This window comes from Urtica dioica, chromosome 9 (assembly GCF_054948205.1).
Source record: "Urtica dioica subsp. dioica isolate 48M chromosome 9, U.dioica_male_clone48M_v1_H2, whole genome shotgun sequence".
In the NCBI taxonomy this organism is placed as follows: Eukaryota; Viridiplantae; Streptophyta; class Magnoliopsida; order Rosales; family Urticaceae; genus Urtica; species Urtica dioica.
Window position 1 is genome coordinate 6,677,071 of NC_142764.1, and position 11,807 is coordinate 6,688,877.

At 39.1% G+C, this 11,807-nt stretch overlaps 2 protein-coding genes across 3 annotated transcripts; both read right to left on the reverse strand.

Moving 5' to 3' along the window:
• Positions 1-359: 359 nt before the first annotated feature.
• Positions 360-2,436, reverse strand: LOC149384733 (auxin-responsive protein IAA26-like). 2 transcript variants are annotated; one of them, XM_089627108.1, is made up of 6 exons: positions 2,272-2,436; positions 1,659-1,980; positions 1,248-1,552; positions 1,039-1,159; positions 870-934; positions 360-769 (listed from the first exon to the last, which is right to left on the reverse strand). In XM_089627108.1, the coding sequence occupies exons 2-6, from the start codon at positions 1,925-1,927 to the stop codon at positions 747-749; spliced, it is 783 nt and encodes a 260-aa protein (XP_089483234.1). In that variant the 5' UTR covers positions 1,928-1,980; positions 2,272-2,436; the 3' UTR covers positions 360-746. The 2 variants fall into 2 exon arrangements, with proteins under 2 accessions (XP_089483234.1, XP_089483233.1); XM_089627107.1 differs by lacking the exon at positions 2,272-2,436 and having other exon boundaries at positions 1,659-2,192.
• Positions 2,437-7,310: 4,874 nt separating this feature from the next.
• Positions 7,311-10,559, reverse strand: LOC149384734 (uncharacterized). Its single transcript, XM_089626145.1, has 5 exons — positions 10,524-10,559; positions 9,387-10,460; positions 8,888-8,999; positions 7,812-8,242; positions 7,311-7,445 (listed from the first exon to the last, which is right to left on the reverse strand). Exons 1-5 carry the CDS (start codon positions 10,557-10,559, stop codon positions 7,311-7,313), a joined length of 1,788 nt encoding a protein of 595 aa, XP_089482271.1.
• Between the last annotated feature and the right edge of the window lie 1,248 nt (positions 10,560-11,807).

Here is an 11,807-nt window from a genome sequence, read left to right on the forward strand (position 1 = left end):
AAAAGAATATTGGTGACACTATTATCTATATTATGGTATAATTTCGTTATTTAATTAAACCAAAAATAAACTCGATATTTTTAAAAATCGAATGTTAACTCGATATTTCACTAAAACGCAAGAAGCGTAGTTTTCTCTTTCTTATTTTGGTGCAAGTTTTAAAGTGAAACCAATAAATTCACTTAGAGGTGGTGCGGAATAAAATAAAGTTACAACACAAACATTATAATTCATCAAAGGTACACTGGTTACTGGTGTGGATAACTGTTATATATTATAGAATTGCATAATTGGTCGGCTTGCTTTTTAGCTAGTTCATGCATCAGAAAAAAAAAACATAAAAAAAGAAAAAGAAAAAGAAAATATACGATTGGCTAAAATAGTTTTTAGGTACAAAACTACAAGCCAACAAGAAGTTAATTTTATTAATTATTTAAAAGTGTCTTAAATAACCGTAAGAATCTTACAAAAAGATTTGCTTCATTACCCTTTTTACACATTAAAGCCATTCCAATTATCACAGGCATATATATCAAAGAAGAAACACCATTTTTTTCTACAAAAAAGGAGGAAGACAGATTCAACAAAATCAATCCGGGATCATTACACGATTTTTTTTTTCCGACAGAGAGAGAAAAAAATAATATTACAAAAGCATAATGTGAAATTACTAAGTAATAACAAAAAGAAGAATTCGTTTCTAGCTTAAGTCGGAGATTTTTCCAGATAAAAATTTCCATTTCACTTCATGTTGTCGCCTTGCTAACAACTGCCAAAAAGAGTTTAAATAAAATTAAAAACATGTTAATCCACATTTATGTAAATAATGAAGTAAAATAGCAAATTATTAATGTCTTAAGTACACTCACGACTAAGAGAGGAGAGTTCAGAGCTCTTGAGCACTCGCAGCCTCTTCACAGTGGACACAAACATGCTACAAAAGGACACAAAATTTATGAGGATTTCAATTTAAATTTAAAAAAAAAAAAAAAAAAAAAAAAACTATGGACATAATAAATAAAAGAATAAATTGCTTACTTCCAAGGAACATCACCAACAAGCATTCTGTCACCTTCGTTATCTTCATAAACAAGAGTATATTCTCCACTTCCGTCCAGTAATCCCCTTATGGCTTTCTCTTCACTCGAATCCCTTTGCGCTACAATATTTACATATATTTATTCTCCGTATAATTATACAAAATAAAGTTAAATAAAATCAATTATACAATTGAATAAACAAACAACCTGCAAGAAGGCCACGGAAGAGGTGATCAACGACATCTTCAAGGGTGTGATAGTTGTCGTACGCGTTGAGATCCAACTTCCTCCCGATCGGGACACCCTCCATATTGATCTTCACAAACATCCCTCTTTTCTCACCACCATTATTATTGTTGTCGTTCTTATTATTATAATTAGTTTTATTATTTACAATGTCGTTTTTAACATTCTGTGGCGATTCGGTTGAGATGGGCTTTGAAGAGCTTGTCGACAGATTCTTCCTCGATGACCGGATTGGAGGCCAGCCCACCACTTGTGCTTGTCCGCTCCTGCACATTTTTTTTTACTCGATTAAAATTAAATAATAAACCAAAAACATTTCTGGTGCCATCTATTTTGGACAAAAGCAGAAATATTTATGGACCACAAACAAACCTTTTGTGAGGGTTTTCATGTGGTGGTGGTGAAGCCGTTGGCTTCTTCTTAATGTTCATGGCCTGTGTCGTCGTGCTGTGAAGAAACGACGACGTTTTGGTGGCGGGAGCAGAGCCTGGTGGGCCCAGGCCCAGGCTGAGCTCGAGCTTCCTTGCCTCTCCGGCGACCGTGTCGTCTCTTCTGTTGAAAACCCACTCAGAGTCTTTGGGGATCAAATCCAGGAGCTGAGGACCAACCTCATCTCCTCTTTCTCCTCTGTTTCCTTCCATTCCAATGCGAATTTCTAACTACTGATTTCTTCCTCTCCTTTTTCCGTGAGTCGCTAGAGAAATTTTAAAGTCAAAGCTCGATAAGCAAAAGGGTTGAAGAAGAGAGAGAGAAAGAGAGAGATGGTAGATGAGGGAAAGGAAAGGGTCATATATGTTGTTTATATATTATATAGAGATATTCCCTGCTTTCTTCTAAGCTCGGCATTTCTTTTTTCTTTTTTTGAAGAAAATAAATGATATAAAAATGACCCAATAAGTTCCTTAAAAACACGATGTATTGGTGCCCAAAAAGAAACCCACCAAGAGGAAGGAAACGAAAGAAAAAAAATAATATAGGATAAGACCTTGTTGTTGTGCTTTTTAAGAGCACGCTTCTTGTTGTGTTTTTCTTTTCTTTCCTTTTCTTTCTCTCTTTTTTTCTCACTTTTGAAGATGAAAATGAACAAGTTACAACTTACAAGAGAGAGCTTTCGAGTTTTTACAAGGTGAAGAGAGCAAGAGGGGTTGAACTTGAGATGAGAGAGTTGAGCTTAAAGTGAAAAAGATTGTCAAATTAAATAAATTGGAAGAGAGAGAAAATAACCAAAGAACGAGAGATTCCACTTCACTCATAGAAGCCCGGGCCCCAAAACAGGAACGGAATTAGAGCGTAACACACGCAATCAGATGATAAAATTATAAAAAAAATATAAAATAAACGCAAGGTTTGTTTTGTTGAACTTGAACTGATGAAGCAAAGCAAAGCACGGTGACGATATGGTTATAATAGTTTTTTTCCCCTATATTATTTGATTGGCATCATGCCATCATCACTTTGTTTCATATATTTTTTAATAGACCCTCGGAATTTTAAAATTATGAATATCTATATATATATATATATATATATATATATATATATATATATATATTTATTCTGTGCATGATAGATATTATTGTAGTTTTATTTGTCACTTTATCAAACTAATTGTTATTGAACAGAAATTGATCCGGAAGTGGAACTAAAACTTCTCTTTTTACAGATGTGATGAGTCAGGGTAAAATTGTCATTTACTTAAGTCCTCTTTTCAAGTTTGGGGTAGAGAGGGACCTTGCTTGTCGAGATAGAAAAATGGGTAGAGGTCGACCCATGTCGCCGAGATGGAATGGGGGTAGACGTCATCCCTTGTTGCCAAGATAGATGGAATGGGTTAGAGTTCGGCCCCTGTTGCCAAGATGGAATGGGGGTAGAGATCGATCCCGTCGCCTAGATGGAATGGGGGTAGAGGTCGGCTCATGTTGTCGAGATGGAATGGGGGTAGAGGTCGACCCCTTTTGTCGAGATGGAAGTGGGCTAGAGAGCGACCTATGTTGTCGAGATGGAAAGGGCGTCGCCTTTTGCGGGAATGAATGCGAGCCTGATTGTTGATATTGAATGAGCATTGCCTTTTGCAGGGTTGAAGGCAAGCCTGATTTGTTGAGATGGAATGGGCGTTGCCTATTACGGGGGTGAAGGCGAGTTACGCTCCCTCCTTCAGCCCTTCGGTTAAGTCTTTGAACTTTTTCTTTTGTTTCTTGGGTCGGACTTGCCACGCTTCTTTGTTTTTGCCAGCCAGTCCAGTCGAGGGGCGCAACGTCACATGGCAGTCATGTCGAAGGGACATCTTCGTCAAGTGGGGGCACCTTTGTCAGAGGCGATCCTATCAAAAGAGCGACCCCATCGAGGGGGGGCGACGTTGCCAAGTTGTCTTGTTGAAGGGACGACCCCGTTGAATGGGGGTGACATCGGCAGTCGGTCATGTTGAAGGGACAATCACGTCGAGGACGGGGCGACGTCACAGGGTGGTCCTATTGAAGGGACGTCTACGTTGAGTGGGGGCGCTGTCGTCGGACAATACTATTGAAAGGACGATCCCATCGAGGGGGGCCGACGTTGCCAGGCGGTCTTGTCGAAGGTACGACCTCGTCGAAGGGGGGTGACCTCGCCAGACGATCCTGTTGATGAGACGACCCCGTCAAGGGGGGGCGACGTCGTAGGGCAATCCTGTCGAAGGTAAGTCTCTGTCGATTCGGGGCGCCATCGTCGGGCGATCCTGTCAAAAGGGCGACCCCATCGAGGGAGCTCGACGTCGCCAGGCAGACCTGTCAAAGGGATGACTGCGTAGAGAGGAAGGTGCCGTCGCCGAGTGGTCCTGCCGCATGGACGACCTCGCCGAGGGGGGAGGGGGCGACGTTGTCGAGCGATCATGTCGAAGGGACGACCCGTCTGGGGACGGACGGTCTTGTAGGCGAAAGGTCACGACGAGGGTAGCCCATGTCCTCCTCATCTCCCCGACTTTTTCTTCGGACATGCTCCGTTAAGATGCATGAACTCTTATTGGGCCGGACTCAGTGATCCTCTTTTCCCGTTTCTTAAGTTGTACCTTCACTTTTTTTGTAAAGGAAAATTCCTCACAACATCAATAAAAAATAATATTTAATATAAAATTGAGTGGTCTTTTTAGCAAATATTCATGTGAATCAAAACTAAAATTTTATAGCAGATTATTATTTCTTCTATAGTACTTATTTGATAAAAATCATAGTTAATGAATGAGAAATCGATGTTCAAAGCGTGTTAAAAATATACTCCAAAATTATGAACGTAAATAAATGAGTTGCGAAGGAACATGAGCATAGAAAATAATGAAAGTTTACTTTCTAGACCTCATTGTTTGCTAAACTAATTACCTAGGCTTGGTAGTTGCAAAATTAGAATTTTTGCGTGTTTTAGAATTAATTATCCTTATTTATTTTTTTAACAAATTTGAATTTCATCGAAACTCATCGGATTTTATCACAACTCGCCGAATTAAAATTTAAGGCTCAAATATCATCATGATATTCAACATCTTCTTTAATAATATAGATGAAAATGAAAAAAAAAAAAAACAAAAAAACAAAAAAACAAAAAAACAAAAAAAAAAAAAACAAAAAAACAAAAAAAAAAAAAAAACAAAAAAACAAAAAAGAGGGGGAGATTTTATGAAGAAACAAATATTTTCATACAAAAAACATGTCAAAATCATGTTTTGTAAATATGCAACTAGGAAGCCCGAGCTAGTAATTTAACTAAATATGATGCAATGAGATGAGATGAGATGAAATCTAATTAAATCATACTAAAATTCAATATATTCTTCAATAATATGGATGAAAATGGAGTTGTTGTTGAATAAGATATTGAATAGAGAATAATTAGAGAAACAATAATGGTATAATAATTAGTTAGATTATTGAATAGAATAATAATTGCATTATTCTTTTACTTCTATTAAGTAGGGGACATACACATTAATATTATACCAAGTTCGTAACATAACAAAATGTTCTAATTCCGCAGATGGCCAGAATTTTGGCCAATATCAAAGTATAATTATATTTTGGGTGTTATTATAAAAATAAATAAAAATTAAATATGCTCAACATTTTTATTTTGTTAACATTTTCATAACAGTCATCGGATGGAACAAAAATTATGTTCCACCATTGTACAAATGATATAAATGTTTTGTTTGAGAATTCTTCGAAATTGAAGACGTCGAGATTTGAATCACACATGGAAACGTTTTCCTTATAGTATTTCGAGTACCCCAGAATTGTCTTAAGGTTCTGTACAAGAATACCGCAGGATACGACAAGCCTAAGAAATTGTACCCGTTCGTGAAGAGGTTCGACGAACAGACGCACTGTTTCGTTCAAACGACAGTTACAGCCCCAAACGACACGACCGTTGGCCAAACGACCGTTCGTTTCCAAAACGACGTGATTGTCTACTCGAACGGTAAGCAAAAATAACCACCGAATGAGGAGGCGCGACCGATGGCGAGAATCGCCGCGAGAAGTCCACGCCATTTCGCCGGACTCGCCACGTGACCGGCGTGCCGAAGTGCCAAAGTGCGCCTACAAAGCGCCACTAACGCCTCTACGCCCGAGCCCGAGCCCGAGTCGGACGCCGGTGGCGACACCGGCGAGGGCGGGTGTGAACATGAAATGAAGCATAGGTCCGCCACCTCACCTCCACCTCACATCCACATGGTACACTCTCCTCTCATCCACTTGTTTACTCATGGTAATTGAGTGCAACATATATAAGGTGCTCTTCACCTTAGTGTTTGTTCCATGTGAGACTCTTTCCCACACAAAAACAAACTCTCTCAATCAACAACACACTATTTCGTCTTTTAGTGAACAAATTAAATTAAGCTTTAAATAATTAAAACTCCTAATTATTTAGCTCAATTTCCAACAATCCCCCACTTGTTTAGAAAATACAAAATAGAATCCAGAAAAGAAATAAAGAGTGTTAGTACAGATAAGTATCTTTCGATTTGAACTTATCCTTAGTATAAGCAACACAAGACTTTATCGGAAATTAGGTAGCTAGGCTTTGAACCTATTTTCCTTGTGATAAAATCGGTGTTACTCAACACACACCCTTTAGTGTTCTTTGCTTATATCACACGCTTAGCACCGTTAATGGCCATGTGCTCATCCTGTCTCGTGAATTTTTCATGAGAGAAACTCCAACTCTCACTTTGGAACGACACCATCCCGAAATTCACATAGGTGAAGTTCTTACAGCATCTCTGTTACTTATAGATACTTGTCCTCAAGACTGAACTTCATTAGGAGTTAAGAAACTCAACCTCCCGATTGTAACAGTCAACATTATTATATAATGTTACGAATATCCAAATCAATGTCTTGTTCGTACCCATTGAAGCTAATGTTAGTCATTTCCTAACCTTAGGTTGGGTTGCCATCATTGTCAGATAACTACTCAAGGAGTTTAAGACTCATACCTCTCGAGGTTGATTTCACCAAATCTCTTGCAAGAAGTTTAGTGAACGGATCAGCAATATTAAAGCTTGATCTCACATATGTGAGCGAAATGATTCCATCTTTGATCAATTTCCTCACATAGTCATGTCTAAGACTAATATGTCTATACTTTCCATTATACACTTCACTGTATGCTCTAGCTAAAGTTGATTGACTATCACAATGTATCGACACGGTTGATATATTGTCTTTAGCCAATGGAACTTCTAAAAGAAGATCCCTCAACCATTCAGCCTCTTGACTTGCGGAAGCCAGAGCCACGAACTCTGATTCAATGGTCGAATGAGTGATACAAGTTTGTTTCTTTGATTTCCAAGAAACTGCCTCACCAGTAAGGGTAAACGCCCATCCTGTCGTAGACTTGTTATCTCCGACACTCGATATCCAACTTGCGTCAGTATATCCTTCTAGTACGGCAGGAAACTGACCGTATTGATTGGTTTTCAAAAGAAATCTAAAAATTCTCATAATGGCCTTCCAATGCTCGGCACTTGGATTGCTAGTAAATCTACTCATTTTACTAACGGCGAATGCTATGTCTGGTCGAGTACATAAGGCAACCAACAGCACTAGCATATTCCAATTGAGCCACAGCCCTTCCATCATTCTTTTCAAGTTTTACACCTGGATCAAATGGGGTGTTCACCTCTTTGAACTTTAAATGTTTGAACTTATCAAGCACTTTTTCAACATAGTGTGATTGACTAAGTTCATAACCCCCACTGGTTCTACGAACCTTGATACCCAAAATAGTATCAACTTGTCCAAGATCTTTCATTTTGAAAGTGGAAGATAGAAACCTCTTCATTTCTAATATTCCTTTCATCTCATTGCTAATGATCAACATATCATCAACATAGAGACATAGGAAGATCACAAGGTTACCACGCACTTTTGTGTACAAACACTTGTCACAAACGTTAGGAACAAATCCATTCGAAAGTATGACTGGGTCAAACTTTTGATGCCATTGTTTGGGTGCTTGTTTTAATCCATATAAGGATTTAACAAGTTTGCAAACCTTTTGTTCATTACCCGGAAGCACATAACCTTCCGGCTTCTCCATGTAAATCTCATTATCAAGATCTCCATTTAAGAATGTCGTCTTGACATCCATTTGATGAACATTGAGGTTATACAAAGAAGCCAAGGCAAACGACACTCTAATTGTTGTTGTCCTTGCTACCGGTGCATCTGTGTCAAAGTAATCAATTCCTTCCCGTTGTCGAAATCCTTTGGCTACTAATCTAGCCTTGTAAGTGTTAAGAGTACCATGACTATGGTACTTCTTTCGGAACACCCACTTACACCCAATAGGTCTCGACCCTTTGGGCAGATCGACAATCTCCCAAGTGTGGTTTGACATAATAGAATCCATTTCATCTTGGATAGCATCCTTCCAAAAGGCGGAGTCTCGAGAAGTCACGGCTTCATTATAAGTCTTAGGATCATCTTCAACAAGAAGAATAATAGAAATCTTTCGAGCAAAACTCTCTATATTTTCTTCTACTATGTAAAAAGAAATAAGTCGAGAATCTATTTCGTTAGGTCCTAAATCCTTAGTCTTATGGACTCTTTTGCTTATCCGAAGTTCGGGTTGTTCTACAACTACCCTAGAAGACCTTTCCTCTCGAGGTTCTTCATTAGTGGAATTTTGAGATTCTTTTTCTTTCGAGTTTAGATTCTTAAAGAATTCCACATCTCGGGATTCTACTCTGACATTAGAATCTAAGTTTAGAAGACTATATGCCTTGCTATTGGTAGCATAGCCAACAAAAACACCTTGTATCCCTCGAGGACCCAACTTGGTCCCTTTATGATCCATGTTTTTGTAGTAGGCTAGACACCCCCACACTTTGAAATACCCAATATTCAGTTTTCGCCCTTTCCATACCTCGTACGGAGATATTTGGGTTTTCTTTAAAGGAATACGGTTTGAAATATGACATGCGGAAAGTAAATATTCACCCCACAAACTAAAATGTAATTCAGAATGCATTAACATGGCATTTATCATCTCTTGAAGTGTCCTATTTTTACGTTCGGCTAAATCGTTTTGTTGTGGTGTTCTAGGTGCAGAACATTCATGAACAATACCATTTTCTTCACAAAACGCATTAAAATCACTAGGAAAATATTCACCACCCCTATCACTTCTAAGGACTTTAATATCAATTCCTAAATGATTTTCTACTTCGGCCTTATACACCTTAAAAGCATTAAAAGCATCATCTTTATGTTTCAATAAATACACATATGTAAATCTAGAGCAGTCATCAATAAAGGTAATAAAGTACCTATTTCCCCCTCGGGTTAACATGCCATTAAATTCACATAAATCAGAGTGTATAAGATCTAACAACTTATAATTTCTTTCTATACTATAAAACGGTTTCTTTATCATTTTAGATTTCACACATATTTCACATTTATCTAATTTGTCAGATTTGCACGAAATTAAACCACATTTAATTAATCTTTCCATAGTGCTAAAACCAATATATGCTAATCTACTATGCCATAAAGAAACGGAATCAAGCATATAAGCGGAAGGAGAAATTTCATTAATAACATTGTCAATAATACATAGTTTGACCATCTCTTCAATGGAATAGCATTTGCCAACAAATACATCATTACGGGTCAAGATAAGCTTGCCCGACTCATACACAGATTTGATCCCCGGTTTGCATAGGAGATCACCACTAACTAGGTTTCTACACATTTCCGGAACATGGAGAACATTGGTCAAAGTGACCGTCTTCCCGGAGGTGAAGTTGAGATCCACGTTTCCGATGCCGACAACTTGAGAGTGATGCTCATTTCCCATCTGAACCGCTTGTCCATCGTTGACATCAGAATAGGTTTTGAAGGCAGCCCTATCATAGGTGACGTGAATGGTAGCACAAGTGTCGTACCACCACCCTTGAACCTTGCCGTTGACCGCCATGAGTTCGCTCAACGTAGCGACTATGTTAGCATTGGTCATAGTGGCGTCGACTTCTTTCTCATCCGTCTTGAGGTGTTGACAATCTCGAGCATAGTGACCGGGTTTGCCACACACATAGCAACCCCCTTTGGACCCCTTGGACACGGGCTTGTTACCGGACGTGGATTTGCCGGAATGCTTGAATTTCTTCGAGTCTTTTTTGGAACCCGAAGATCCTTCCTTGTCATTCTTCTTCCTCTTGCCTTTAGCGCTCACCGCATTGGCTTTGGAAGTACCGGCATCCGTCGTCTTCTCTCTCGTCCTCGATTCCTCCTCGATTCGAAGATGTTTCTGGATTTGCTCCAAAGAGAAGTCCTCGGTGTTGTGAAGAAGTTTCTTCCGATAGCCTTTCCACAAAATGGGTAACTTCGCAATAATCGCACCAACTTGGAAAGTCTCTGGAACATCTATCTTCAATGTCCTCAATTTGTTGACGATAACTTGCAATTCATGAACTTGAGCGAGTATAGACTTGTCATCAAACATCTTGAAATCAAAGTAACTTGAGATAAGGAAATTTTTGGTAGCTTCTTCTTCCGCCTTGAACTTGTACTCGAGAGCCTTCCATATCTCGACCGCCGATAGATTGTCGGTGTAGAGATCGTAGAGTCGGTCCGACAGTGTGTTCGGAATGTGTCCCCGGCACAGCAACTCGTCATCTTGACGCTTCTTCCGGTCCGCCTAGAGTTCTTCATCATCATTGTCCGTTGGCTCCGGGATGGGCTCCAACGTCGGGTCTAGCACGTATAAGATCTTCATGGCGGTGAGAAAGAACCGCATCTTATCCTACCAGCGGGTGAAGTTGGTGCCGTCCAAGCGATCCAACTTGACGAAGTCCTGGCTCATCACTTTCAGGCTTGAATCACGCATGAAAACGCGTTCCTTGTAGTATTTCGAGTACCCTGTAATTGTCTTAAGGTTCTGTACAAGAATACCGCAGGATACGACAAGCCTAAATTCAGACTGCACCAAGACAGAGTGAAATCCGAATAAAAGCAAGAACGGTGCTTCTGGATCAGTGTTTCGGGAACAGAGAATGTAGGTTAGAAAACCTGTGTTAATTTCTGAATCCGAAGTTGGACTACATAAGAAATTTTACCCGTTCGTGAAGAGGTTCGACGAACAGACGTACTGTTTCGTTCAAACGACAGTTACAGCCCCAAACGACCGTTCGTTTCCGAAACGACGTGACTGTCTACTCGAACGTTAACAAAAAATAACCACCGAATAGAGAAGCGCGACCGATGGCGAGAATCACCGCGAGAAGTCCGCCCCGTTTCGTCGGACTCGACACGTGACCGGCGTGCCGAAGTGCCAAAGTGCGCCTTCAAAGCGCCACTAACGCCTCTACGCACGAGCCGGAGTTGGACGCCGGTGGCGACACCGGCGAGGGCGGGTGTGAACATGAAATGAAGCATAGGTCCGCCACCTCACCTCCACCTCACATCCACATGGTACACTCTCCTCTCATCCACTTGTTTACTCATGGTAATTGAGTGCAACATATATATAAGGTGCTCTTCACTTTAGTGTTTAATCCATGTGAGACTCTTTCCCACACAAAAATAAATTCTCTCAATCAACAACACACTATTTCGTCTTTTAGTGAACGAATTAAATTAAACTTTAAATAATTAAAACACCTAATTATTTAGCTCAATTTCCAACATGTTTCGATTTGGAATGAAATAGTAAGTTACTTCCAGAACCGATCTTATATCAATGCATAACATATTTTTTTTTCTCTTTTAACCTTTTATATGGGTTAATTGTGTTGTGAGAACGGAAAATTACATAATAGTATTTTATAAGTGTAACATTTATAAAAGGGAAAATATTAAGAGTATCTCTCGTATTTAATCGAAATGCGAGATTTATCCCATTTATTTATAGAAATATCAGACATATCCATTCAGTTTAATATAAATGACATATACCTCCCCTAAAAAAAATGTTATATTACAAATATCACCATTTTCGTTTATTTTTTTACAAAAAAATAATTTGAACTCCCCAAAATACCCTTAA

Bases quoted from the DNA above. Each gene is read 5' to 3' on its own strand.
- LOC149384734 (XM_089626145.1), bottom strand. From the start codon at position 10,559: ATGCGGTTCTTTCTCACCGCCATGAAGATCTTATAC. The intron at 9,000-9,386 runs GTCAAACTATGT...AATGCTTTTAAG, and splicing joins GCTATTCCATTGAAGAGATG to GTGTATAAGGCCGAAGTAGA. The intron at 7,446-7,811 runs GTTTGCAAACTT...AAACATTTAAAG, and splicing joins TTCCGGGTAATGAACAAAAG to TTCAAAGAGGTGAACACCCC.
- LOC149384733 (XM_089627108.1), bottom strand. From the start codon at position 1,927: ATGGAAGGAAACAGAGGAGAAAGAGGAGATGAGGTTGGTCCTCAGCTC. The intron at 1,553-1,658 runs GTTTGTTTGTGG...AAAAATGTGCAG, and splicing joins CATGAAAACCCTCACAAAAG to GAGCGGACAAGCACAAGTGG. The intron at 935-1,038 runs GTAAGCAATTTA...GTCCTTTTGTAG, and splicing joins GTTGGTGATGTTCCTTGGAA to CATGTTTGTGTCCACTGTGA.